Raw genomic sequence first — 27,746 nt, forward strand, 5'->3', positions numbered from 1 at the left:
TCTGTGCTTAATTTATGACTTACAAAGTAAATTTTAAATAAATATGAAAATCCTAGTTTGTCTATATTACAATAGTGATCACACCGCAAAAGGACATACAAGGTGTTATATAAATGCAAGTTCATGCATTTACAAAAACAGAAAATGCTGGAAGCACTTAGCTGGTCAGGGAGCATCTTTGAAGAGAACAGACAATAATGTTTCAGATGTGGGCTCTTCATCAGAACTGGAAGATGTTACAGATGAACATGATTTAAAAAGAAACACAACAAAGGGAATAAAAGAAACATGTACGCAACTGCACAGACACAGAGAGGGAGGGGGGAGATCGGATGGAGGGGAACGGACACAGATAGACCAAGTGGAGAACTGGTTAAATGGCAGAAATGATGTTTGATAGTAGCAGGTATAATAAGATAAATCAAGAAGTAAAAGACGTATTTGAGATATAGTTTAGAAACATAGAAAATAGGTGCAGGAGTAAGCCATTTGGCCCTTCGAGCCTGCACCGCCATTCAATGAGTTCATGGCTGAACATGCAACTTCAGTACCCCATTCCTGCTTTCTCGCCATGCCCCTTGATCCCCCTAGTAGTAAGGACTACATCTAACTCCATTTTGAATATATTTAGTGAATTGGCCTCAACAACTTTCTGTGGTAGAGAATTCCACAGGTTCACCACTCTCTGGGTGAAGAAGTTTCGCCTCATCTGGGTCCTAAATGGCTTACCCCTTATCCTTAGACTGTGACCCCGGGTTCTGGACTTCCCCAACATTGGGAACATTCTTCCTGCATCTAACCTGTCTAAACCCATCAGAATTTTAAACATTTCTATGAGATCCCCTCTCATTCTTCTGAACTCCAGTGAATGCAAGCCCATTTGTGTGAAACTGATAGGCAGTTGAAAGAAAAGCCTAGAATAACCACTAAAACGGGCTTTGCTGGCCTAGGTGCCTAGTAGAGGGAAAAAGTAGGTTCACACCAAGGGTGCAGACTACCTTGGCAGAACTGTTCTTGCAGAAAGTCCCCATCCCAAGCACTCTTTCCTTTACACCCACCTCCCATCTCCGGAAATGCAATGTGCACCTATTATACAATGTCAGAGAAAATGAGAGCTACAGTTAAGGTCTGAAGTTGTTAAAAGTCAATACTAAAGCCAGAGGGCTGAAAGTGGCTGGTAAAAAGAGAAGTTGCTGTTCCTAGAGCTTGAGTTAAGCTTTACTGAAACTGTGTAGCCAAAGGCAATCAGTGAGATAGAATTCAAGTGGCAAGCAACAAGAAATTCGGGGTTGTAAATGTGAACAGAATGGAGGCATTTAACAAAAATCATCTAATCAGTATTTTGTCTCCCTGATGTAGAGGGAACTATAATATGTGTACTTGCTCCAACCTTGTATTCAGTATTTACTGCTTGCAGTGTTTGCTGTTGACTCATATGAAACCACCTAGGTAATCTGCTAAATAACATTGCACTGATTCAAATATAGTAACTGGAAAATGCACAAGATGCCAGAGACAAATACATGTCACAGCATTCCCTGAAATGGCTGTCTACTTACTGTTGATGGGTCTGAATAAGCACTGTCTATACCTGATAGACTTGGCTATTTGAACTGGGCCATAGACAGACTACTCTGATCTCCTTTGAAACTCTACCACTGCACATGTTGAATATATTTCTATGCACTTTGGAAGATGGTGCAATACTCCTAACTTTAGGCAAGGTCACCCTGTATGTGAGTGTATTGGCATTGTTTAATGTCAAGTAGAGTCCTTAATGCAATAAGACTTTACTAAACCATGAGTTAAGAATTTTCCTGGTCAGTGTGTCATAATATTCCAACAGTGGATAGTCAAGGGGCTACAGGGGGTGGGGGGTGGGGGGGGGGAGGAACTTAACAGAATCGCAATCACTAAGGAGGTGGTACTCGGGGAAATTCTTATCTTATGGTTTAGTAAAGTCTTATTGCATTAAGGACTCTACTTGACATTAAACAATGCCAATACACTCACATACAGGGTTACCTTGCCTATAATGGGACTAAAGGCAGATAAATCCCCTAGACCTGATGGCTTGCATCCTAGGGTCCTAAGAGAAGTCGCAGCAGGGATTGTGGATGCATTGGTTGTAATTTACCAAAATTTCCTGGATTCTGGGGAGGTCCCAGCAGATTGGAAAACTGCAAATGTAACACCCCTATTTTAAAAAAAGGAAGCAGACAAAAAGCAGGAAACTATAGACCAGTTAGCCTAACATCTGTGGTTGGGAAAATGTTGGGAGTCCATTATTAAAGAAGCAGTAGCAGGACATTTGGAAAAGCAAAGTTCGGTCAGGCAGAGTCAGCATGGATTTATGAAGGGGAAGTCATGTTTGACAAATTTGCTGGAGTTCTTTGAGGATGTAACGAACAGGGTGGATAAAGGGGAACCAGTGGATGTAGTATATTTGGACTTCCAGAAGGTATTTGACAAGGTGCCACATAAAAGGTTACTGCACAAGATAAAAGTTCACGGGGTTGGGGGTAATATATTAGCATGGATAGAGGATTGGCTAATGAACAGAACAGAGAGTCGGGATAAATGGTTCATTCTCTGGTTGGCAACCAGTAACTAGTGGGGTGCCGCAGGGATCAGTGCTGGGACCCCAACTATTTACAATCTACATTAACGACTTGGAAGAAGGGACTGAGTGTAACATAGTCAAGTTTGCTTTTCCTCCCATCTTTGTATTGTCAGCAATGTGTGAGGAGGACACAAATCTGCAAAAGGACATAGACGGGCTAAGTGAGTGAGCAAAAATTTGGCAGATAGAGTATAATGTTGGAAAGTGTGAGGTCATGCACTTTGGCAGAAAAACTCAAGAGCAAGTTATTATTTAAATGGAGAAAGATTGCAAAGTGCCGCAGTACAGCGGGACCTGGGGGTACTTGTGCATGAAATACAAAAGGATAGTATGCAGGTACAGCAAGTGATCAGGAAGGCCAATGGTATCTTGGCCTTTATTGCAAAGGGGATGGAGTATAAAAGCAGGGAAGTCTTGCTACAGCTATACAAGGTTTTGGTGAGGCCACACCTGGAATACTTCGTGTAGTTTTGGTTTCCATATTTACGAAAGTATATACTTGCTTTGGAGGCAGTTCAGAGAAGGTTCACTAGGTTGATTCCGGGGACGAGGGGGTTGACTTATGAGGAAAGGTTCAGTAGGTTGGGCCTCTATTCATTGGAATTCAGAAGAATGAGAGGTGATCTTATCGAAACGTATAAGATTGAGGAGGCTTGACAAGATGGATGCAGAGAGGATGTTTCCACTGATGGGGGAGACTAGAACTAGAGGGCATGATATTAGAATAAGGGGCAGCCCATTTAAAACGGAGATGAGGAAAAGTTTCTTCTCTGAGGGTTGTAAATCTGTGGAATCTGCTGCTTCAGAGAGCTGTGGAAACTGTGACATTGAATAAATTTAAAACAGAAATAGACAGTTTTCTTAAACGATAAGGGGTTATGGGGAGCGGGTGGGGAAATGGAGCTGAGTCCATGATCAGATCAGCCATGATCTTATTGAATGGCGGAGCAGGCTCGAGGTGCCTTATGGCCTACTCCTATTTCTTATGTTTTTATGATGTCCTAAATGCATTCAAATGGAGATAGTAATTGACTTCAAGAGCACAAAAACAGGCTGGTGGAATAGGCGGACACATGGCAGATGAAATTCAATGCAGAAAAGTGTAGGGTGATACATTTTGGTCAGAGCAAGGTGATGCAATACATGCTAACTGGTACAATTTTAAAGGGGTGTTTATGCACAAATCTTTGAATGTGGCAGGACAGGTTAACAAAGCAATTAATAAAGCATATGGCTTCTTAGGCTTTATAAATAGATGCGTAGAGTACAAAAGTCAGGAATTTATGCTAAAACTATAAAACACTAGTTCAGCTCCAGATGGAGTATTGTGTCTAATTCTAGACACCACACTTTAGGAAGGACATGAGGACTTTGGTCAGGGTAGAGCAGAGATTTATTAGAATGGGATGATAGATTATGGTTACATGACTGGACTGGCGAAGCTGTGTTCTCCTTGGAGCGGAGAAGGCTAAGGAGATTTGATAGAGCCGTTTAAAATCATGAACAGTTTAGATAGAGTAAATTTCCAATGGCTGAAGGGCCAGTAACGAGATTTAAGGTGATTGGCAAAAGACCTAGAGGTGACATGAGAAACCTTTTTACATAACAAGTGGTTAGGATTTGGAATGCACTGCCTGATAGGGTGGTGGATGCAGAGTCAATAGTAGCCTTATGTAGGGTCTCATATTCTTAGCAGTTGACGAGACTCGAGTCCGGTGGTAGTATCCAGACAAACTTTATTGGCTCAGTTACATCTTGCAGTTACTAAGAATAAAGTGCACTCTACCATGTGTTACAGCTTCAGTTATAGTCGCGAATGTGGGGTCTTCCCATTCCCTGATTGGTCCCCCTGCTGTTACTGGGGTCAGTATGTCGACTCCGGACTGGCTGCTGGTTATGACCCAGCTGCCCATTGCAGATAACAATCGCCTTGGTCATGATGTGATTACCACATCATGCACTTTCCTCCTGCTGTTCACTGTTTCGCAGCATGTTCCTGTTATCTGGTCGGAATAGCGCTTAACCCTGTGACTGCTTTGGCCCCAACCACGCTGCAACCTTTTCCATTGTTAGTGAGCACGTACACAGCACACAGCTACTCTACAATTATAAATCAGGTCCCACAATAGTTAATCAGGTCCCATAATTCCCCCTTTGATTCCCTCCTTAGCTGGAATCATAACGTCCTGATTTTTTAAATATATATATATCCTCTTAAGGTGCAGAAGTGGGTGGCGAAAGCCCCCTTCCACGTTCCTTATTCCGGGGTTAGTCGTTGTCATCAAACGCATAACCAAACATCTAATCAAATCAAACAAACCATATAATGCTACTATTACAGCAACTACAAATATAATTCCTTGTATCAATGAGCTGCCCACGGAGCCTAGCCATCCTGTGGCCCAGCCTCACAGTGTGGTAGCTGGGGGTTGTTTCAGCTGTTCTATCTCCTTTTTGATGTGGTTTGTTAGGTTGATGATATCCTCGAAACTATCAGGGATATACGTTCAACATTCGGTGCCGCTCAAGGCACATGTCCCCCCCACCCCGCCAGGATAAAGTCTGAGGGCACTCTGCGAATGGCCACCATTTCAGCGTTTATTTTAAGTACGGCACCTGCAGTGTCATTAGCCACCTTTTCCAAGACGGATGCTATGTTAATGGACTCCCTTGCTAATTTACCAGTTCCATACCAAGGAGCCAGAATGGCGAAGAACCTTTCAGTCTCCGTAATCACCCGTTTACTCCTTTGTGAAGAAAACAACCCTGGAAGGGAAGTGGAGTGGCGAATGTAGGGTATCACATAACCCAAATAACAAGATCCTGTCCAGTTCGTTGGCAGCCAGGAATAAGCCCTGTGGCTGCAAATAAAGTAGGTACCGTTGTATGGGGAATATCGGCCACCTCCTATCACTATCCATCCTTGTGTAAAGTTCTGGCCCGAGGTGGTCTTATTAGGGAAATGCAGGAAGCTCTGCATGCTTCCTTTCATCATATTCACGTTTTGCCTACACGTACTATTCCTCATTTCCTGCCCTCCGGTTTGGTTTCTGATCAGACATACCGACCCTTGTGGCCTTCCTATCCCTGAGATGTTAGTGAGGACCAAGAACGGAGGCTTTAGGGTCTGGTTATAATTGGGCTGATACCACTCCAAAAAGGTGTTTAACCCATAACCCGCCGAACGCCATTCGGCCTTTGGTAATTCTACGTCTTCCCCCAGACTATTAGTGCTGTTCCCATTCGTACGGTTCTGGCTAAAACACCATTCCGCCATCTCAGATTCATTGAGGTACCGGTCTCAAAGGAATTCTTCCCTTTGAATGGATCGGTACCTGCGCACATACCCAACAACTGGAGATGTTGGCTTCGTTAGCATAGCTATATGACATGTACATAAAAGTATTTACATGTAGCTCCATGTTACACAGAGGTAAGGTCAGACCCACGAGTACAATCAATCCAAACATTTTGTTGAGTTCAAAAGTTCGGTTCTTTTAGTCTGTTTCCGATACGGGTGCCCGTTTAACATGCGAGGCCTGGATCCACGCCTTCTTCCCTTGGAGTTTAACCGCCGATCGGGTAGTCAGTAACACTTGGTACGGTCCTTCCCACTTGGCTCCCAGCGGTTCTTTGTGTATTTTCTTTACGTATACCCAAACTCCTGGGACGACATCGTGTTCTCCCTCCGGGGGTTCCCCCCAAGCTGCTTTTACCTGTTGGGAAGCAGAACTGATAGCATTTGTTAAATTCTGGCAATATTCCAACAATGTGTCAATCGTCGGGTGACAGTCTGCTTTTCGCAGATCGATGGTCCCCGGGAGAGACATTGGTCTCCCGGTGATCACCTCAAAGGGGCTTAAGCCCGTGGTTCGGTTTGGGGTGGCCCTGATGCTGCATAAGACCATTGGGAGTGCTTGAGGCCACGGGATCCCCTCTTGGTGGTACTTGGCCAGTCGTTGTTTCAAAGTTCGATTCATACACTCCACTTGGCCTGATGACTGTGGGTGATAAGGGCAATGGAGATTCCATGTGATGTTGAGCAATCTGCACATCTCTTGCCACATGGCTCCAGTAAAATGGGTTCCCTGCTCAGAGTCAATACATGCAGGGACTCCCCATCTAGGTATATAGTCTTTACACAGCACCTTAGCTGTGTGCGTGGCGGTGCTCCTTCGGGTGGGTATGGCTTCCACCCACCTAGAGAATCTATCCACAATCACTAAGACGTCCGTATACCCCTGACATGGGGGCAATGAGATGTAATCTACTTGTAAATCTCGGAAAGGCCCTGCCGGAGGTCGGAGAAGGGGCATTGTAGTGGAGGGCCCGAGGTTACTTTTCTGGCAAGTGACGCACCTGTCCACAGTGGCTTGAGCATGTTTCCTAAAACCCCAGCCCCAGCAGCTCTTCTGGAATCGAGCCGTCATTTGTTGGGGGGCTAAGTGCCCCCAGGAGTGTATTTGTTGGGCCAAAAAGGGCATTAGCGCTTGTGGAGCCACTGGTTTTCCTGTCTTAGGCTGCCTCCACATTCCTTCCACCCATAGCTTTATCTCTTCACTTATCCATTCCCATTTTCCCATCCGGAGACATTCCTATTGCATTTTTGCGAGATCCTGTCTAAGCGTTCGGGTCCCCAGTTGACATACAAGGGTGCCCTTCTCTGGTTCCATTAAGGCGGCTTCCTTAGCTGTGCATTCCCTTTAGCCTCATCTGTATTCTCCTTCATATGGGCCTCGCATTTCAGGATAGATACCTTCTCTGGCAGCAGTAATGCTTCAAGAAGGTCGCGGACTTCCGCCCCATTCCGTATTGGGGTTCCTGCTGCAGTCAAGAATCCTCTCTCCTGCCATAACTGGCCGAAATCATGTGCCGCCCCAAAAGCGTACCTGGAATCCGTGTATATATTAGCTGTTTGTCCCTCTGCTACCCTGCAGGATTCGGCCAGCGCTCTCAATTCGGCCTGCTGAGCAGAGGTCCCAGCGGGGAGCCCCCCCCTTCCTTACTACCTCGTGCAGCGTCGTGACTGCCCAGCCCGCCTTCCAGATTCCATGCTCCACAGATGAGGATCCGTCCGTAAATAGGATCAAGTCCGGATTGGGTAATGGCTCTTCGGCTGCCGCAGCGGCTCTTTCTGCTTCTTCTAACATGCCTGCACAGTCGTGTTGGTCTTCATACCCTTCTTCAGGCAGGGGGAGCATGGTGGCCGGATTAACCGGGCTAGCTCGTACGTTATGCAGGTTTGGAACTTCCAGGACTGTTGTCCATCTGGTCCATCTGGCTGAGGTCACCTGGGTGACCCGGTTCATGGTTAGCATAGCATATACTGTATGGGGACACTTGATGATCAGTTTCTGGTCTAAGACTAATCCCGCCGTTACCATTATTGCTCGGCATGTAGCTTCCATGGCCCTCGGGCAACTTCCCCATCCGAGAGCCACTGTGTCCAGTTTGGCCGAGTAGTATCCGATGGGCCTCTGTTGGTCCCCATGTTCTTGAGTCAGGATAGCAGTCATGTATCCTCCTTACTCATGCACGAATAGGGTGAAGGGCTTCCTGGTATCCGGGATACCCAGGGTGGATGCCGTGCACAGGGCCTGTTTCAGTTTTTCAAACTCCTCATTTTGCTCCTCAGCCAGGGTGATGGCTTCTTTTGAGGTCCGTTTTCCTTTTAGCAGGTCATTCAAAGGTTGTGCCAATTGCGTGTAGGAGTCCACCCAGTTCCTATTAAAATTGCACGGACCCAAGAAGGATCGAAGTTCCTGGAACGTGGCGGGCTGTTTAGCCGCGCGAATAGCCTCGGTCCTATCCTGGGTCAGTCCCCGCTCTCCCATTGAGATCTTTTGTCCTAGGTAAAATACTTCTTCCTGGACTATCTGGGCCTTAGCCATACTGGCCTTGTATCCGTTTTCGACGAGGTGGTCCAATAAGGTCAGCACGTCTTGTTCATGCTGTTCTTCCGTGGTGGACGCCAGTAGGATATCATCGACATATTGTATGACCGTAGATCCCATCGGGGGTAGCTCCCTTAAGTGACCCTGGAGGGCCATGTGGAACACTGTTGGGCTGTTGTGGAACCCTTGAGGTAGATGGGTCCAGGTGTATTGCTGTCCCTGGATGGTAAAGGCAAACCACGACTGCACCTCCGGGGCCAACAGAATTGCCCAGAATCCGTTGGCCATATCAATAACGGAGAAGTACTTGTCTTCCGGCGTCAGAGCATGAAATATAGTGGAGGGGTCCGCTACCAACGGGGCTTTTTGGTCAATGTACTGGTTGGCCTTCTGGTAGTCCACAGTCATGCGCCAGGCGTCTTTACCCTTATGCACTGGCCACACGGGGCTGTTGGATGAGCTGTGGATCTTAACTAGTACCCCTTATTCTTCTAACTGCCGGGTGATAGGTAATATTCCTTGGATTGATGTCGGGCTGATTGGGTACTGTTTGGTGCAAGGAGGTGGAGTCCCGGTGAAGGTAACTGGGTCCATGTTAAGCAAGCCACATCATGTTTGTCCTTGGCCCATATCGGGTGGTCCCTTAGTGTCCTCAAAGTCCAGGGAGGAATCTATTTTCATCAAGACGTCCATCCCAAGTAGGGGTTGTCCCACCGGTCCCACCCAGACCGATGCAATTACTTCATGTGGTCCCAGAACCAAACACATCGGCTGGGTTCGGTGGAGTATCAGCTTATGGCCTCCGACTCCATGTGCCGCACGGATTGTCCCGTCGAGGGGGAATTTATCATTTTCAGGCACGTACGTCAATTCTGCCCGTGTCCAATAAACAATTAATCTCTTGGTCGCCCACTCCCACACTGACATACAGTCCGTCCCTGCGCTGATGTATTAATGCTAACAGGGATCCTGCCAGGGAGGGGTGGGCTCTACAAGTTTTTTGCACACTCCAGCACCTGCAGCTGCTGATCAAAGGAAAGTTCTTTAAACCTCTCCATCACTGACTGCCCGTCGGCCTGTTTCTGACCCGTCCCTGAGCTTCCCTGGTTGTTCTGTTTCTTCGCTCGGCACAATCGGGCCCAATGTCCCTCTTTACCGCAATAGTGGCACTTTCCCGGCAGTCTTCCGGACGTCTGTTCCTCCAGATCCTTTGGTTTCCATCCAGTCTGCATTACCCGGACCTTTGAAGTTTAATCCCGATCTAACTGGCTACACCGGTCTACCAACTGCGCGAAGGAGGTTCCCCGATCATCCCAATCTGCCAGGGTCGCCATCACTAATTTAGATAGTTGTGGTTTCAACCCCGCCATAAAGGTAGCCTTCAAGGGTCCGACTCTTTCGTCATCCATCTGCTCCGCATCTTGATGCAGACCCGAATGTTCCAGCCACATAGACTTGAATCGCTGCTCATACTCGAGTACCTCCTCTGTGTCTTTTTGCTGGCACACTGCAATCTTACCCCAATCCATCCTTGCCGGCCCATACTTTCTTAACCATCCTTTCACTTCTCCCCAGGCTGCGTCAATCCCCTGTCCAGTGTCTCCAAGTGCCTCTTTTACTGCCCTCTGGAGTTTACGTGCCAATCGTCCCGGCACCATGGCGGTCAGAATCTGGACTCATTCCAAAGGATGGAGGGTGTAAATACTTCGCAGTCAATCTAATTGTTCCCAAGTTCTCGCCACCCCCTTTTTCGGGTGTTGGAGTTCTTTCAACCATTTATCTATTTTTTCGGGTTCCGCAGCTACGTGAACTATCATATTCTCGTATCTTTGTTTACGTTTCTAAGTTCCGCCTTCCGTCTTGGTCGTCGTCTCTACTTTAACTCTCATTGTTTTTAGTGGGGCTAATATAGGGCGAATATCGCTGCCGTCTGAATCCTCGTCGGATGACGAGGAGCCCGAATCCAAATCCGACGTCATTGATCCCGCCTGTTGCCTTTCCAGCTGTCGGTGTTCATTCCCTACTTGTGCCAGACTTGGATAGACAGCATTGTACTCCAGATACGGCCCCTGCGTACTGGCAGAAACTGAATCTTTAATCTCACCCTTCAGTTTAGTTATGTCTTTCCCTTTCTTCTCTCTTTCCGAATTTTTCTTGGTCACTTGTTCCTCAAGTGCCTTGATTTGATCTTTAGCAGCTTTCAGATCCTGATTGAATTGGGACTGGGTCATGATTTCTTTTCTCTGTTAAACTTGGCTCATGACGGCCAGGGACCAGCAGGTCCTTTCTTTATCTTTCATGCGCGTGGTTTTCTCCCATACCCTTTTTATATTGTCCAGGGTCCACTGACCCTTAGAGAATCCGTACTTTTATTCAATTTCGGCACGTCTTTCATAAATCAAACCGCTGTTCGATGTATTCCCTAAGGCTTTCTAACACTTCCTCGTCCATGACCTCTGGTGGGGCCAACCCTCCTTTTTCAGTCGTGGGATGGTTTTTGTTTCCGCCTTCAGCCATTGTGCCGATTTAGAACCCTTAGTTGCGGCGGGTGCGAGACGTGGACCTTGTGTCCGGGACAGGACCTTATGTTCTGTCGAGTGGGGAGCTCTCTGTTACGGGGGTCTCGACCCTAATACTACCCACAGACGGTTCTTTTAAAGATCGCGTGAATGACGCCTGCCGCGAAAGACTTCGGACGAGGACTTTATTTAAGAGGAGTCCTTACCCTCGTGTTGACGTGGGTCCTAGGGTCTCCCAGCGGCTGACATTCAGCGATCCTGCCAATCTACGCCAGAATGTAGGGTCTCATATTCTTAGCAGTTGATGAGACTCGAGTCCGGTGGTAGTATCCAGGCGAACTTTATTGGCTCAGTTACATCTTGCAGTTACTAAGAATAAAGCGCACTCTACCGGATATAAAAGGGGTCGGGGGGTCTAGTAAGGAGGAGGAACTGAGGGAAATCCTTATTAGTCAGGAAATTGTGTTGGGGAAATTGATGGGATTGAAGGCCGATAAATCCCCAGGGCCTGATGGACTGCATCCCAGAGTACTTAAGGAGGTGGCCTTGGAAATAGCGGATGCATTGGCAGTCATTTTCCAACATTCCATTGACTCTGGATCAGTTCCTATCGAGTGGAGGGTAGCCAATGTAACCCCACTTTTTAAAAAAGGAGGGAGAAAGCAGGGAATTATAGACCGGTCAGCCTGACATCGGTAGTGGGTAAAATGATGGAATCAATTATTAAGGATGTCATAGCAGTGCATTTGGAAAGAGGTGACATGATAGGTCCAAGTCAGCATGGATTTGTGAAAGGGAAATCATGCTTGACAAATCTTCTGGAATTTTTTGAGGATGTTTCCAGTAGAGTGGACAAGGGAGAACCAATTGATGTGGTATATTTAGACTTTCAGAAGGCTTTCAACAAGGTCCCACACAAGAGATTAATGTGCAAAGTTAAAGCACATAGGATTGGGGGTAGTGTGCTGACATGGATTGAGAACTGGCTGTCAGACAGGAAGCAAAGAGTAGGAGTAAATGGGTACTTTTCAGAATGGCAGGCAGTGACTAGTGGGGTACTGCAAGGTTCTGTGCTGGGACCCCAGCTGCTTACACTGTACATTAATGATTTAGACGAGGGGATTAAATGTAGTATCTCCAAATTTGCGGATGACACTAAGTTGGGTGGCAGTGTGAGCTGCGAGGAGGATGCTATGAGGCTGCAAAGCGACTTGGATAGGTTAGGTGAGTGGGCAAATGCATGGCAGATGAAGTATAATGTGGATAAATGTGAGGTTATCCACTTTGGTGGTAAAAACAGAGAGACAGACTATTATCTGAATGGTGACAGATTAGGAAAAGGGGAGGTGCAACAAGACCTGGGTGTCATGGTACATCAGTCATTGAAGGTTGGCATGCAGAGGTACAGCAGGCGGTTAAGAAAGCAAATGGCATGTTGGCCTTCATAGCGAGGGGATCTGAGTACAGGGGCAGGGAGGTGTTGCTACAGTTGTACAGGGCCTTGGTGAGGCCACACCTGGAGTATTGTGTACAGTTTTGGTCTCCTAACCTGAGGAAGGACATTCTTGCTATTGAGAGAGTGCAGCGAAGGTTCACCAGACTGATTCCTGGGATGGCGGGACTGACATATCAAGAAAGACTGGATCAACTGGGCTTGTATTCACTGGAGTTCAGAAGAATAAGAGGGGATCTCATAGAAACGTTTAAAATTCTGACGGGTTTAGACAGGTTAGATGCAGGAAGAATGTTCCCAATGTTGGGGAAGTCCAGAACCAGGGGTCACAGTCTAAGGGTAAGGGGTAAGCCATTTAGGACTGAGATGAGGAGAAACTTCTTCACCCAGAGAGTGGTGAAACTGTGGAATTCTCTACCACAGAAAGTTGTTGAGGCCAATTCACTAAATATATTCAAAAAGGAGTTAGATGAAGTCCTTGCTACTAGGGGATCAAGGGGTATGGCGAGAAAGCAGGAATGGGTTACTGAAGTTGCATGTTCAGCCATGAACTCATTGAATGGCGGTGCAGGCTAGAAGGGCCGAATGGCCTACTCCTGCACCTATTTTCTATGTTTACCATGTGTTACAGCTTCAGTTCTAGTCGCGAACGTGGGGTCTTCCCATTCCCTAATTGGCCCCCCTGCTGTTACTGGGGTCAGTATGTCGACTCCGGACTGGCCGCTGGTTATGACCCAGCTGCCCATTGCAGATAGCAATCACCTTGGTCATGATGTGATTACCACATCATGCACTTTCCTCCTGCTGTTCACTGTTTCGCAGCATGTTCCTGTTATCTGGTCGAAATAGCGCTTAACCCTGTGACTGTACTTTGACCCCAACCACGCTGCAACTTTTTCCATTGTTAGTGAACAGGTACACAGCACACAGCTACTCTATAATTAGATATTAATCAGGTCCCACAATAGTTAATCAGGCCCCACACCTTAAAAACTGAATTGAATATATATTTGAAGGAGAAAAAATTGGAGGGATATGAAAAGAGCCGGGAGTGGGACTAACTGGATTGCTCTTCGAAAGAGCTGAGGCAGACTTAATGGGCCAAATGGCAGCCTCCTGTGCTGTACTATTCTGTGTTTGCAATACTGTAATATAAAGTAATTCTCTCCTCGATCTTGTAAATCCAATCATTATTGAAATCAACCAAAAATAAGTGATGTGTCTCAAATGTATGCTTGTGAGCTTAAGATGATGGCAGTTAGCACCCTATTTAAGTTGGCTAATGAGGTAGTCTGAGTTTTGGATTATTTGTACTGGTATATTTAAAGGTACAAGATTTTTAAGAAGAAACTTATTCATCTCTTATCTTCCACATACCTTGGTAGTGGAGCTTTCCAACACTGGGACAGTACCCTTTGTGAAGTCATGCAAGTTGACTTTTGGCCTTGGCTTAGTGATAGCACTCTTGCCTGTGAGTTCAAGCCCCATTGTAGGACTTGAGCACCTAATCTAGACACTTCAGTGCAATACTGAGGGAGAACAGTACATTGTCGGAGGTTTTTCTCGATGAAAAATTAAACTGAGGGCATGTTTACCTGGAGGATGTGAAAGGAGTTAAATAAATGGAGTTTTTCTTTGTCTCAACTTTACCTTCAGCTGTTTCAACACCATGCATAGTGTAAGAAAGTCACCAAATTTTCCTTTCTAGCTGCTGCACTTTTTGTCGAACCCAATTTCTGAGCTGAGTTTTGGTTTCCTTTGCAAATTTGACCAGTTTGTATGAGTTTCTGAATCCATTTTTATTAGAGACTGTAGCAGGCTCAATACCAATTCCTTGGGGAAACCAGTTCAGTATATGGCCCCATCCCCAAAGAATAGCTCCTCTAACCAGTACCTGTTTTCTATATTTCATAAGAACACAAGAATTAGGAGCAGGAGTAGGCCATACGGCTCTTCGAGTCTGTTCTGCCATTCAATAAGATCATGGCTGATCTTCGACCTCCACTTCCTGATCCTCATATTCCTTGATTTCCCTTAGAGTCCAAACATCTATATCTCCACCTTGAATGTACTCAGTGATTCACCATCCACAGCCCTTTGGAGTAGAGAATTCCTAAGATTCACAACCCTCTGAGTGAAGACATTTCTCCTCATCTTAGTCTTAAATAGCCGACCCCTTATCCTGAGACTCTACCCCCAAGTACTAGACTCTCCAGAAAGGGAAAACAACCTCTCAGCATCTTCCCTATCAATTCCCTCTCAGGATCTTGTGTTCACCTCATTCTTCTAAACTCCAGAGTATAGGCTCAATCTCTCCGCATAGGACAACCCTCTCATACCAGGAATCAATCCAGTGAACCTTTGTTGCACCGCCTCAAAGGCAAGTATATCCTTCCTCAGATAAGATCAAAACTGCACAGTACTCTGGGTGTGGTCTCACCAAAACCCTGTACAATTGTAGTAAGACTTCCTTACTCTTGTACTCTCAACACCCTTACAATAAAGGCCAACGTGCCATTTGCCTTCCTAATTGCTGTACCTGCATGCTAACTCTGTTTTCTGTATGAGGACATCTAAATCTCTCTGAACACCAACATTTAATAGTTTCTTGCCATTTAAAAAATATTCTATTTTTTTTAATTCATCTGCCACCTTATTGCCTACTCTCATAACCTTTCATGGCGGAGCAGGCTTGAGGGGCCAAATGGCCTATACCTGCTCCTATTTCTTATGTTCAATATCCCTTTGCCGGCTCTGTGTCCTCGCAGCTAGCTTTCCCATCTAGCTTTGTATCGTCAGCAAACTTGGACACATTACACTCGCTTCCTTCATCTAATTCATTAAAATAGATTGTAAATAGCTGAGACCCAAGCACTGACCCTTGCAGCACCCTAGCAGTTACAACCTGGCAACCTGTTTATCCCTACTCTGTTTTCTGTCCATTAACCAATCCTTGTCTATTCACAAGACTTACCCTGAATCTCCTCCACTGAGTTTTTCATGTGAAACTTCAACAGTAGTAATTTATACAAAATGGTTTTAAAACAAATCAAATACTTGCCATATATGTATCAACGTGTTAGAAAAAAAAACCTAAGCTTTACAATGAAAAATAATTTTATGGGATCATGGCCAAAAAATCGCTTTTCTTATAAATTCACCAGCTATATAAAGATCTCTAGTAGATTCATTAAAAATCTCTCAACAGTATCTTTATTTATCTTGATATCAATTTGGAAAATCATTTGTAGCTCAGGAAGTACTTATCATAATGAAATACTTCATTTAAATTAACATTATTAAATATTGCTATACAATAAACTGAATACATAGTATATAAGAGAATATAATCATTAGCATTACCATTTTGTTAGCAAATCTACAAATAGCACAGTGCCATGTCACAATATGTTAATGATGCTTCCTATTAGAGGTAGCAACCTTTTCAAAATCTGTCCCTAGGCCTAATGTTAAATGGTAAGAGATGATTCCTGTTCAATTAAAGGCAAAACAAATATATAGAATTACAATGTACATTGGCCACAACTTTCAACGGTTAAGTGCTGACATTCCACTGATCTATGATTGTGCTGCCTCATCAGTCAGGCAGTGGTTGAAGTTTTCCCATCAGAATTTGACTTAAAATATTCTATTTTAGATTTTGCCTCATGTTGTGACTATTTGTAAAAGAAGTAGAAACTTCACTTCTGCATGCGCCAGCCTGTGACTTTCTGCTCATTCACTTGAATGGAAGAGAAATCACAGGCTGGTGAGTGAAGATGCAGTATTTCTACCCCAAAAAGCATTTTCTCCAATCTTAATATTCAAATGCACTTTGAGGTGGGTGACCCCAAGCTGACTTTCCTTCTAACCTTTGCCACCCCCATTCCCCTCCTCCTCCTCCAAGAAAATGCTTGACTTCCATATGGAATAGCAGAGTTCAGAAATGCAGCATTACCTTTAGGCTCCAATGTTGCCTGTGTGAGACCAGATTTCAAAACTGATATGGTATTGTGCATATATTGCTGTCTATTTAAACATGCATCTTTCTGTTATCACCCTTAAATGTCAAATTAGAATTTGCATATTAAGTTTAGCAGTGTATTACAGTTGCTACAACCTGCATTATTATAGTTGCTACAACCTGCATTAATACAGTTGTAGGGATGATTAAGAATATGGCTTGCTCAATTTTTTTTTAATATTCAGGCTGTTTTCAATCTAATGGCATTGCCAAACAGTACAACTCTGGCAGATAACACAAACTGCAAAGCTATCTTGATTTAAAACATTCAAACAATTTGGTATATTTAATAAATTTACATCCCAAGTTTCAATTCCCAGTTCAAGCACATTGCCATATCTACCATCCTGCTTTCTCTATTTGAAATGCTCTTCAAATGGATACAGGCATTTGAATCATGGTTGTGTTCAGTGAGTGACAAAATGGAGGAGTCTGATGGGTAGGATAACAGGACTGCAAGAATGATCTTGAAAATTCTAACTGGTTAGAACCCCTTTGATTAAAAGTGTAAACCTACTGAAATTGGTGCATTATGGAAACATAGATTATTGATGTCCATGTTAACATTTGTGGTGATCAAAGCTTTATGTACTACAAAATGAAGTTTCCTAATAGAAATTATTTGGAAATGTGATGGAAATTGTTTCCCTATTTTTCCATGTAAGTAGTGCACAAAACAACTTTCAAGGCAAACATTTTTCGTAATGAACTTGCTCTTCATGCACTTTTCCTTGAATGTTGCATTACTTCATGATGAATCTCACCAGCAATAACAAGAGCACGTATTAAAAGTCGCTTGTATTGTCAAATACTGCTGCTGTGTCATTTATTGACAATTTGCTTTGAGATGTATTTACCATGCCGTAAAGAATACCGGAGTCATTGCGAATAGTTTCTTCTCCTCTACCTTCATTAAAAATGAGCTGCTCGCTGTTCAGATAAATGCTGGGACTTGAGGTCAGTGTGTGAGAATTAATGGGAAAATGATCATCCTCTGGTTCATCTGATATATCATTATTTGTCTTTAGTTTTTCCATCTTTCTGCGTCGTTTTTTCCGTTCTACTGAAAGATCTAGAGATGCGTAACACATTTGATTTTCAATCACCACCTGTGAACGAACCCAGCAGTCTATTAGAATATGGTGATTAATTCAAGTTCGAAGTACATTTGAAAGAGTTTAGGTGGCACTATGCCCAGTGGATTACCCTTTCACTGCATTCTCACAAATCAGTAAATAGCAGTTCACAAGTTTTTCAGACACAAAATAAATCGGGTACTCTGTATAGAGCGGTTTTATGTTTATACAGAAAAGGACAATCGTGTGGGGAATTCCAGTGAAAATGTGTCATATTGCTACTGGTCAGTAGCAAAAACTGAAGGTTGATATAGGAAAGAATGGTTAAAAAGTACATGTGTAATAAAATTGCTAGTTTAAGACTAAAGTATTAACAATGGCGTTCATTGATTTAGTCTGACTGCTATAGCTTTCAGGAGTTACCACACCATCATGATTTCTGACTTGTTTTGTTGCTCAATATACTTGGTCTTTTAAAAAAAAAACTCTACTGTAAAGGTCTGATTTTTCCAAGTCTTCAGTGGTGGGGAGCCATGCATATCAGGAAATTGTGGACATGCTCCTTTATGATTTTCTACCCATTGGTTTCAATGAAAAATACCTAGAGTGAGTCCCTTTGACAGTTTTGTGCCGTAAGCTGTTACTTTGATCACATGACCCACCCTTTGTATGAATGTAAGGACCTTTTCTCCTTGAGTTTTTTCCCCTAAACATATTGTTAGCACGTTACTGCTGCTTGTGCATGTGTAATCATTTCTAAAATTTTCTCTTCTCCTTCCCTGTCCAAGCCTCTGCATCAAGAAGGAAAATCTTGTGACTTTTTAAAAGCTGCGAAAGTTTTGTTTGGAAGATTGCTGTCGCTGCATCACTACCAGTACCAGGAGGCACAGGAGTACTTCAGCTACTCCGCCTGGTAGTAGTTATCTTTAATTTAAAATGGATGGTTTTAACAGCAATGATACTTGAAGTTAGATCAGCAAGGTAAAGGAATTATGTGCGAGATTCACAACTTTTGCATTTCTGGCTTTGCTCACACTGCCAGCTCCCACTATGTGAATCTGGCACTACCAGTGACCACCCCAAATTAAACCTGTCAGATTCGCTAAGAGGAACAGCTGGGGAAACCTAGTTTTTAAAACAAAATGGGCCTTTTAAGCAGCCAGCCGTGATGAATCTGACAAGTTTACTGTGGTGTTTACATCAACTGTCCATCGGGAGCCGGTTGCATTAGCATAGGAAGAAGCATAATATCAAAGCAGCTTTAGTACTGAAACACTTCACTTGAGACCCTTGAAACCAGCACTGAGATGACATTGCTTCCCATTAATCTGGTTTAGATTTAAATCTGGGTCCCAGGGATCAGCCTTGGTTCAGTGGTAGCACTCTTGTCTCTGAGTCAGACGGTTGTGGATTCAAGCCAGCCTCCAGAGACTTGAGCACATAATCTAGGCTGACACCTGCAGTACTGAGGGAGTGCTGCACTGTCAGCAATGCCATCTTTCAGATGGGGCTGTGGCCCCTTCTGCCCCCTCAGATGGATGCAAGAGATTTCACGGCAGTATTTGAAGAATAGCACGGGAATTACCTCGGTGTCCTGACCAATATCTAAACCACAGCCAACACCTAAAAGCATGATCTAGACATTTATTTAATTGCTGTTTGTGGGAGCTTGTGTGAAAATTGGCTGCTGCATTTCCAACGTTATTGCAGTGACCATTGTTTAAAAGTACTTAATTGGCTATAAAGCACTTTGGGAAGCAAAGCTCCACAGACGGCTGATTAGTGAAATGAAGGCTCCAGAAGAATGCTATGCTCAGGTGGAATGTGTACATGATTAGAAAAAGATGTTTCCCCTGGTTGGAAAATCTAGAACACGGGGTCACAGTCTCAAAATAAAGAGTTGGCCATTTAGGACTGAGATGAGAAATTTCTTAATTCAAAGGATTGTGAATCTTTGAAATGTTCTACCCCAGAGAGCTGTGGATACTCAGTCATTGAGTATATTCAAGACCGGTCAATAATTTTTTGAAGAATTAAGGGATATGGGGATAGTGAGGGAAGGTGGAGTCGAGGTAGATCAGCCATGATCTTGTTGAATTGCGGATCAGGCTCGAAGGGCCAAATGGCCTACCTATTCCAGCTCCTATTTATTATGTTCTTGTGTAAAAAGGATCAGGAACAACTATAAATGTTTATGGTTTACCATTTACCATAAATAGTTTGTTGTGTGTGCATATCGCAGGATGTTCAGTAACCTGAAGACACAGAATTAAGACAACATAACATAAGAAATAGGAGGAGTAGGTCATTCGGCCCCTCTAGCCTCAACTCCACTTTCCTGCACTACCCCCGTATCCCTTGATCCATTAATATTCAAAAAGCTATCGATCTCTGTCTTGAATATACTCAACGACTAAGCATCTACAGTCCTCTGGGGTAGAGAATTCCAAAGATTCACCACCCTCTGAGTGAAGATATTTCTCCTCCATGGCCAACTCCTTATTCTGAGACTAACCCCTGGTTATAGATTCCCCTGCCAGAGGAAACATCCTCCCTGCATCTACCCTGTCAAGCCTTGTAAGAATTTTGTATGTTTCAAGGAAATCACCTCTCATTCTTCTAAACTCGAGAACATAGGACAAGTCTACTCAATCTCTCCTTATAGGACAATACCCCAATCTAGGAATCAGTCTGGTGAACCTTCATTGTACTCCCTCTATGGCAAGTATATCCTTCCTTAGGAAAGGAGACCAAAACTGTACACAATACCCCAGGTGCAGTCTCATCAGGACCCTATATAATTGCAGTAAGACGTCTTTACTATTATACTCAAATCTTCTTGTAATAAAGACCAACACACCATTTGTTTTCTTAATTGCTTGCTGCACCTGCATGTTGACTTTCAGTGATTTGTGTACAAGGACACCCAGGTCCCTCTGAACACCAACATTTCACAATCTTTCACATAAGAATATAAGAATTAGGAACAGGAGTAGGCCATCTAGCCCCTCGAGCCTGCTCCGCCATTCAACAAGATCATGGCTGATTTGGCCGTGGACTCAGCTCCACTTACCCGCCCGCTCCCCGTAACCCTTAATTCCCTTATTGATTAAAAATCTATCTATCTGTGACTTGAATACATTCAATGAGCTAGCCTCAACTGCTTCCTTGGGCAAAGAATTCCACAGATTCACAACCCTCTGGGAGAAGAAATTCCTTCTCAACTCGGTTTTAAATTGGCTCCCCTGTATTTTGAGGCTGTGCCCCCTAGTTCTAGTCTCCCCGACCAGTGGAAACAACTCTCTGCCTCTATCTTGTCTATCCCTTTTAAAAAATACTCTGCTTTTCTATTTTTCCTATCAAAGTGGATAACTTCACATTTCTCCACATTATATTTAATTTGCCATGTTCTTGCCCACTCACTTAGCCTGTCTATATCCCCTTGAAGCCTCTTTGCATCCTCATCACAACTTACATTCCCACCTAGCTTTGTATCATCAGCAAACTTGGATATATTACATTTGGTCCCCTCATCCAAATCATTGACATAGATTGTGAAGAGGTGGGGCCCAACCACCGATCCTTGCGGTGCCCCATTAGATACAGCCTGCCAATCCAAAAATTACCGTTTATTCCGACTCTCTGTTTTATGTCCGTTAACTAATCCTCAATCCATGCTAGTATATTACCCCCAATCCTATAAGCCCTAATTTTGTTTAATAATCTCTTGTGTGGCACCTTATCGAATGCCTTCTGAAAATCTAAATACACCACATCCACTGGTTCCCCCTTATCTATTCTGCTAGTTACAACCTCGAAAAACTCAGCAGATTTGTCTAACATGATTTCCCTTTTATAAATCCGTATTGACTCTATCCAAGCCTATTATTATTTTCTAAGTGCACTGTTACCACGTCCTTAATAATAGTCGCCAGCATTTTCTCTACTACTGATGTCAGGCTAACTGGTCTGTAGTTCTCCGTTTTCTCTTTCTCTCTGCTTTCTTAAATAGCGGAGTTATATTAGCTACCTTCCAATCCACGGGAACCGTTCTAGAATCTATGGAATTTTGGAAGATGACAACCAATGCATCCACTAATTCTATAGCCACCTCTTTCAAAACTCTAGGATGTAGGCCATCAGGTCCAGGGGATTTATCGGCTTTCAGTCCCAATGATTTCTCCAGTATTATTTTTTTACTAATACTCATTTCTTTCAGTTCCTCATTATCGCTAGACCCTTGGACACTATTTCCGGGAGGTTTTTGTATCTTCTGTGAAGGCAGACATGAACTATTTGTTTAATTTCTCTGCCATTTCCTTATCCCAATTATAATTTCCCCTATCTCAGCCTGTAAGGGACTCGCATTTACTTTTCCCTTTTACATACCTATAGAAGGTTTTACAGTCTGTTTTTATGTCTCTCGCTAGTTTATTGTCCTTTTATTAGTTTATTTTGCTGAATTCTAAAATCTTCCCAATCCTCAGGCTTGCTGCTCTTTTTGGCAACATTATAAGCCTCTTCCTTTGATCTAATACTATCTTTAACTTCTCTTGTTAGCCATGGTTGGACCACTTTTTCTGTGGGGTTTTTGTACTTTAAAGGAACGTATGTTTGTTGTAAATTACATATTCTTTAAATGCTACCCATTGCTCGTCTACCGTCATACCTTTTTAATGTAGTTTCCCAATCTACCTCAGCCAATTCGCCCGCCCCTCATACCTACTTGATATGCTTTGTTTCGATTCAAGATCCTAGTTTTGGATTTAAATAAATCACTTTCAAACTTAATATAAAATTCTATCATTATGGTCACTCTTCCCTAAAGTTATTAATTAATCCTTTCTCATTGCCTACAATGGACAAAAGAACCAGAGGGGAGATTAGGAGAGATGTTGTTTAATGCAGTGAGTTATGATGATCTGGAATGCACTGAAAGGGTGGTGGAAGCAATTTCAATTGTAACTTTTAAAAGGGAATTAGATAGATAATTGAAAAGTAAACAATTGCCTAATTAGAGCTACAAAATCACTTTTTGCACTTGTGAAATGAATTTTTACTAAATTTATTGGCACAAATGTGGCTTTTTATTGTAAACAAAATTAATTTTGGAAGTTTAAGTACCTGCACCACAAACATGTACTTTAGTGAATCTAAAAACACTCTACTGTCAGGACAGTTCTAAGATTTTTGCTTTCCATAACAGAATTGTTATTGTGACACATTTACGAATGGCAAATTCTAATAGTTTAAATCCAGCTATCATAAAATTGATGATTCTTTCTGTTAAACAATACTAGGACTCTGTACCTTACTGATGCTGCTGTGCATGGTTATTCCTTTCTAGCAGTGTAATCAATACAATAGTTTCAGCATCTGTATGCGCCAAACCCAATATTATAATCCAACTATTATATTTTAAATTATGCTGCACAGTGGAACGTCTTAATAAATATAAGTAACATCTTACAATGTAGCATGAATTGGGGATGTGAATACTGAATTAACTTTTACTAATTCTTTCTATCAAGTTGAGCAATGCATTTGATAAATTGAAATACAAACTGCTGATGCGTTATCCCGTGGTAGAAATACCTTGGTTTCATCTCCAGATCTATTAGTTGGTGTCATGGCTTCATAACAGCTCTCACCTTCAAGCTCTTTAAAAACAAAAATGTGTATTATAATATTATACTTGCTGATTGTTTTCTGTAGCCAAAAGAATTTCACAATCTTTTATTTTTATTGACACTATATACAGTCCTTCCATTTTATGTTTAGTATTGAGCTTTTCCATTTGACTTTTGTCATTGTAATTTATTACAACTGGTAATTTATTTCAATACCACTGTTATTATAGCTGCCAACTTTAATTGTGCAGGATTATATCATATGGGATTTTACTGGAACAGGGAATTTTATTGTAAAATATAGAATTATAGAAATTTACAGCACGGAAGGAAGCCATTTCGGCCCATCGTGTATGCACCGGCCGACCGAGAGCAATCCAGCTTAATCCCATTTTCCAGTTCTTGGTCCATAGCCCTGTAGGCTACAGCACTTTAAGTGCACATCCAAGTATTTTTTAAATGTGGTGAGGCTTTCTGCCTCTACCACCTTTTCGGCAGTGAGTTCCAGACCCCCACCACCCTCTGGATAAAGAAATTTCCCCTCTTATCTCCTCCATACCTCCTACCAATTACCTTCAATCTATGCCCCCTGGTTGTTGGCCCCTCTGCCAAACGAAACAGGTCCTTATCCATTCTATCCAGGCCCCTTATAATTTTCAGGTCTCCTCTCAGCCTCTGTTCCAAAGAAAAAAGGACCCAGCATCTCCAATCTTTCCTCATAGCCAAAATTCTCCAGTCCAGACAACCTTCTGGTAAATCTCCTCTGCACCCTTTCCAGTGTAATCACATCTTTTCTATAATGTGGTGAGCAGAACTGCACAGAGTAATCCAACTGAGGCCTAACCAGTGCTTTATACAGTTCAAGCATAACCTCCTTGCTCTTGTATTCCATGCCTCGACTAATAAAGGCAAGTATTCCATATGTCTTCTTTACCACCTTATCTACCTGGCCTGCTACCTTAAGGGATCTGTGGACATGCACTCCAAGGTTCCTTTGTTCATCTGCACCTTTTCAGTGTTGTATCATTTAATGTGTATTCCCTTGCCTTCTTAGACCTTCCCAAATGCATTACCTCACACTTATCCGGATTGAATTCCATTTGCCACTGTTCTGCCCACCTGACCAGTACATTGATACCTTCCTGCAGTACACAGCTTTCTTCTTCATTATCAACCACACAGCCTATTTTAGTGTCATCTGCAAACTTCTTAATCATACCCCCAACATTCAAATCCAAGTCATTGATATATATCACAAAAAGCAAGAGACCCAGCACTGAACCCTGCGGAACCCCACTGGATACAGCCTTCCAGTCACAAAAACACCCATCAACCATTACCCATTGCTTCCTGCCTCTGAGCCAATTTTGGATCTAACTTGCCACTTTGCCCTGGATCCCATGGGATTTTACTTTTGTGACCAGTCTTCCATGTGTGACATAAGAACATAAGAAAAAGGAGCAGGATTGGCCACCTGGCCCCTCGTGCCTGCTCTGCCATTTAATAAGATCATGGCTGATCTAATCATGGACTCAGCTCCACTTCACTGCCTACTCCCCGTAACCCTTTATTCCCTTATCGCTCAAAAGTCTATCTATCTTCGCCTTAAATATATTCAATGACTCAGCCTCCACAGCTCTCTGGGGCAGAGAATTCCATAGATTCACAACCCTCAGAGAAAAAATTCCTCCTCATCTCAGTTTTAAATGGGCGGTCCCTTATTCTGAGACTATGTCCGCTAGTTTTAGTTTCTCCTATGTGGAAATATCCTCTCTGCATCCACCTTGTCGAGCCCCCTGAATATCTTATATATTTCGATAAGATCACCTGTCATTCATAGAAACATAGAAAATAGGTGCAGGAGTAGGCCATTCGGCCCCTCGAGCCTGCACCACCATTCAATAATATCATGGCTGATCATTCCCTCAGTACCCCTTTCTTGCTTTCTCTCCATACCCCTTGATCCCTTTAGCCATAAGGGCCATATCTAACTCCCTCTTGAATATATCCAATGAACTGGCATCATCTGCGGTAGGGAATTCCACAGGTTAACAACTCTCTGAGTGAAGTAGTTTCTCCTCATCTCAGTCCTAAATGGCCTACCCCTTATCCTAAGACTGTGTTCCTTGAGTCTGGACTTCCCCATCATCGGGAACATTGTTCCCGCATCTAACCTGTCCAGTCCTGTCAGAATCTTATATGTTTCTATGAGATCCCCTCTCATCCTTCTAAACTCCAGTGTATAAAGGCCCAGTTGATCCAGTCTCTCTTCATATGACAGTCCAGCCATCCCGGGAATCAGTCTGGTGAACCTTCACTGCACTCCCTCAATAGCAAGAACGTCCTTCCTCAGATTAGGAGACCAAAACTGAACACAATATTCCAGATGAGGCCTCACCAATGCCCTGTACAACTGCAGTAAGACCTCCCTGCTCCTATACTCAAATCCCCTAGCTATGAAGGTCAACACACCATTTGCCTCCTTCACCACCTGCATGCCACCTTTCAGTGACTGATGAACCATGACACCCAGGTCTCGTTGCACCTCACCCTTTCCTAATCTGCTGCCATTCAGATAATATTCTGCCTTCGTGTTTTTGCCCCCAAAGTGAATAATCTCACATTTATCCACATTATACTGCATCTGCCATGCATTTGCCCACTCACCTAACCTGTCCAAGTCACCCTGCAGCCTTTTAGTGCCCTCCTCACAGCTCACACCGCCACCCAGTTTAGTGTAATCTGCAAACTTGGAGATATTACATTCAATTCCTTCATCTAAATCATTAATGTATATTGTAAAGAGTTCGGGTCCCAGCACTGAGCCCTGCGGCACCCCACTAGTCACTGCATGCCATTCTGAAAAGGACCCGTTTATCCCGACTCTGCTTCCTGTCTGCCAACCAGTTCTCTATTCATGTCAGTACATTACCCCCAATACCATGTGCTTTGATTTTGCACACCAATCTCTTGTGTGGGACCTTGTCAAAAGCCTTTTGAAAGTCCAAATACACCACATCCACTGGTTCTCCCTTGTCCACTCTACTAGTTACATCCTCAAAAAATTCTAGAAGAGTTGTCAAGCATGATTTCCCTTTCATAAATCCATGCTGACTTGGACCGATCCTGTCACTGCTTTCCAAATGTGCTATTATTTCATCTTTAATAATTGATTCCAACATTTTCCCCACTACTGATGTCAGGCTAACCGGTCTATAATTACCCATTCTCTCTTTCCCTCCTTTTTTAAACAGTGGTGTTACATTAGCTACCCTCCAGTCCGTAGGAACTGATCCAGAGTCGATAGACTGTTGGAAAATGATCACCAATGCATCCACTATTTCTAAGGCCACTTCCTTAAGTACTCTGGGATGCAGACTATCAGGCCCCGGGGATTTATCGGGCTTCAATCCCATCAATTTCCCTAACACAATTTCCCGCTTTATAAGGATATCCTACAGTTCCTCCTTCTCATTATACCCTCGGTCCCCTAGTATTTCCGGAAGGTTATTTGTGTCTTCCTTCATGAAAACAGAACCAAAGTATTTGTTTAACTGGTCCGCCATTTCTTTATTCCCCATTATAAATTCACCTGAATCTGACTACAAGGGACCTACGTTTGTTTTCATTAATCTTTTTCTCTTCACATATCTATAGAAGCTTTTGCAGTCAGTTTTTCTCTTCCCAGCAAGCTTCCTCTCATACTCTATTTTCCCCCTCCTAATTAAACCCTTTGTCCTCCTCTGCTGCATTACAAAATTCTCCCAATTTATATGCTTCTTCCTTGGATTTAACACTATCCTTAATTTCCCTTGTTAGCCACAGTTGAGCCACCTTCCCCGTTTTATTTTTACTCCAGACAGGGATAGCTGAGGGTGGATTCACTCTGGAGCATCCACGATGCTGAGAATGACGTGAGTATCACGTGTAGTGAGTTGGTCTTACCGCAGGAGAAGGGTCCACAACCAGATAGGGAATGGAAGACCAGCAGGAAGAGCAGTGCAAGAAAGATAGTGCAGGGGTCCCCTGTGGTCATCCCCCTGCAAAACAGATACACTGCTTTGAGTACTGTTGGGGAGGATGACTCATCAGGGGAGGGCAGCAGCAGCCAAGTTCATGGCACCGTAGGTGGCTCTGCTGCAAAGGAGGGCAGGAAAAAGATTGGGAGCGTGATAGTGATAGGGGATTCGATGGTGAGGGGAATAGATAGACGTTTCTGCGGACGCAACCGAGACTCCAGGATGGTATGTTGCCTCCCTGGTGCAAGGGTCAAGGATGTCTCGGAGCGGGTGAAATGGGAGGGAGAACAGCCAGTTGTCGTGGTGCACATTGGTACCAACGACATAGGTAAAAAAAGGGATGAGGTCCTACGAAAAGAATTTAAGGAGCTAGGAGCAAAATTAAAAAGTAGGACCTTAAAAGTAGTAATCTCGGGATTGCTACCAGTGCCACGTGCTACTCAGAGTGGGAATCGCAGGATAGCGCAGATGAATACATGGCTTGAGCAGTGGTGCAGCAGGGAGGGAT

The 27,746-nt window shown here is 43.5% G+C and overlaps 1 protein-coding gene across 1 annotated transcript in view; it reads right to left on the minus strand.

The window, feature by feature from the left end:
• Positions 1-15,882: 15,882 nt before the first annotated feature.
• The window catches only part of LOC139275779 (T-cell receptor-associated transmembrane adapter 1-like), a 36,245-nt gene continuing 24,381 nt past the window's right edge, over positions 15,883-27,746 (minus strand). The window contains exons 5-7 of the mRNA XM_070892982.1: positions 26,758-26,773; positions 23,185-23,249; positions 15,883-17,622 (exon numbers count right to left, since the gene is read on the minus strand). Coding sequence (XP_070749083.1) covers positions 17,299-17,622; positions 23,185-23,249; positions 26,758-26,773 — 405 coding nt within the window. The 3' untranslated portion in view covers positions 15,883-17,298. The remainder of the gene's footprint in view (positions 17,623-23,184; positions 23,250-26,757; positions 26,774-27,746) is intronic.

Source organism: Pristiophorus japonicus, chromosome 11 (assembly GCF_044704955.1).
Source record: "Pristiophorus japonicus isolate sPriJap1 chromosome 11, sPriJap1.hap1, whole genome shotgun sequence".
Classification (NCBI taxonomy): domain Eukaryota; kingdom Metazoa; phylum Chordata; class Chondrichthyes; family Pristiophoridae; genus Pristiophorus; species Pristiophorus japonicus.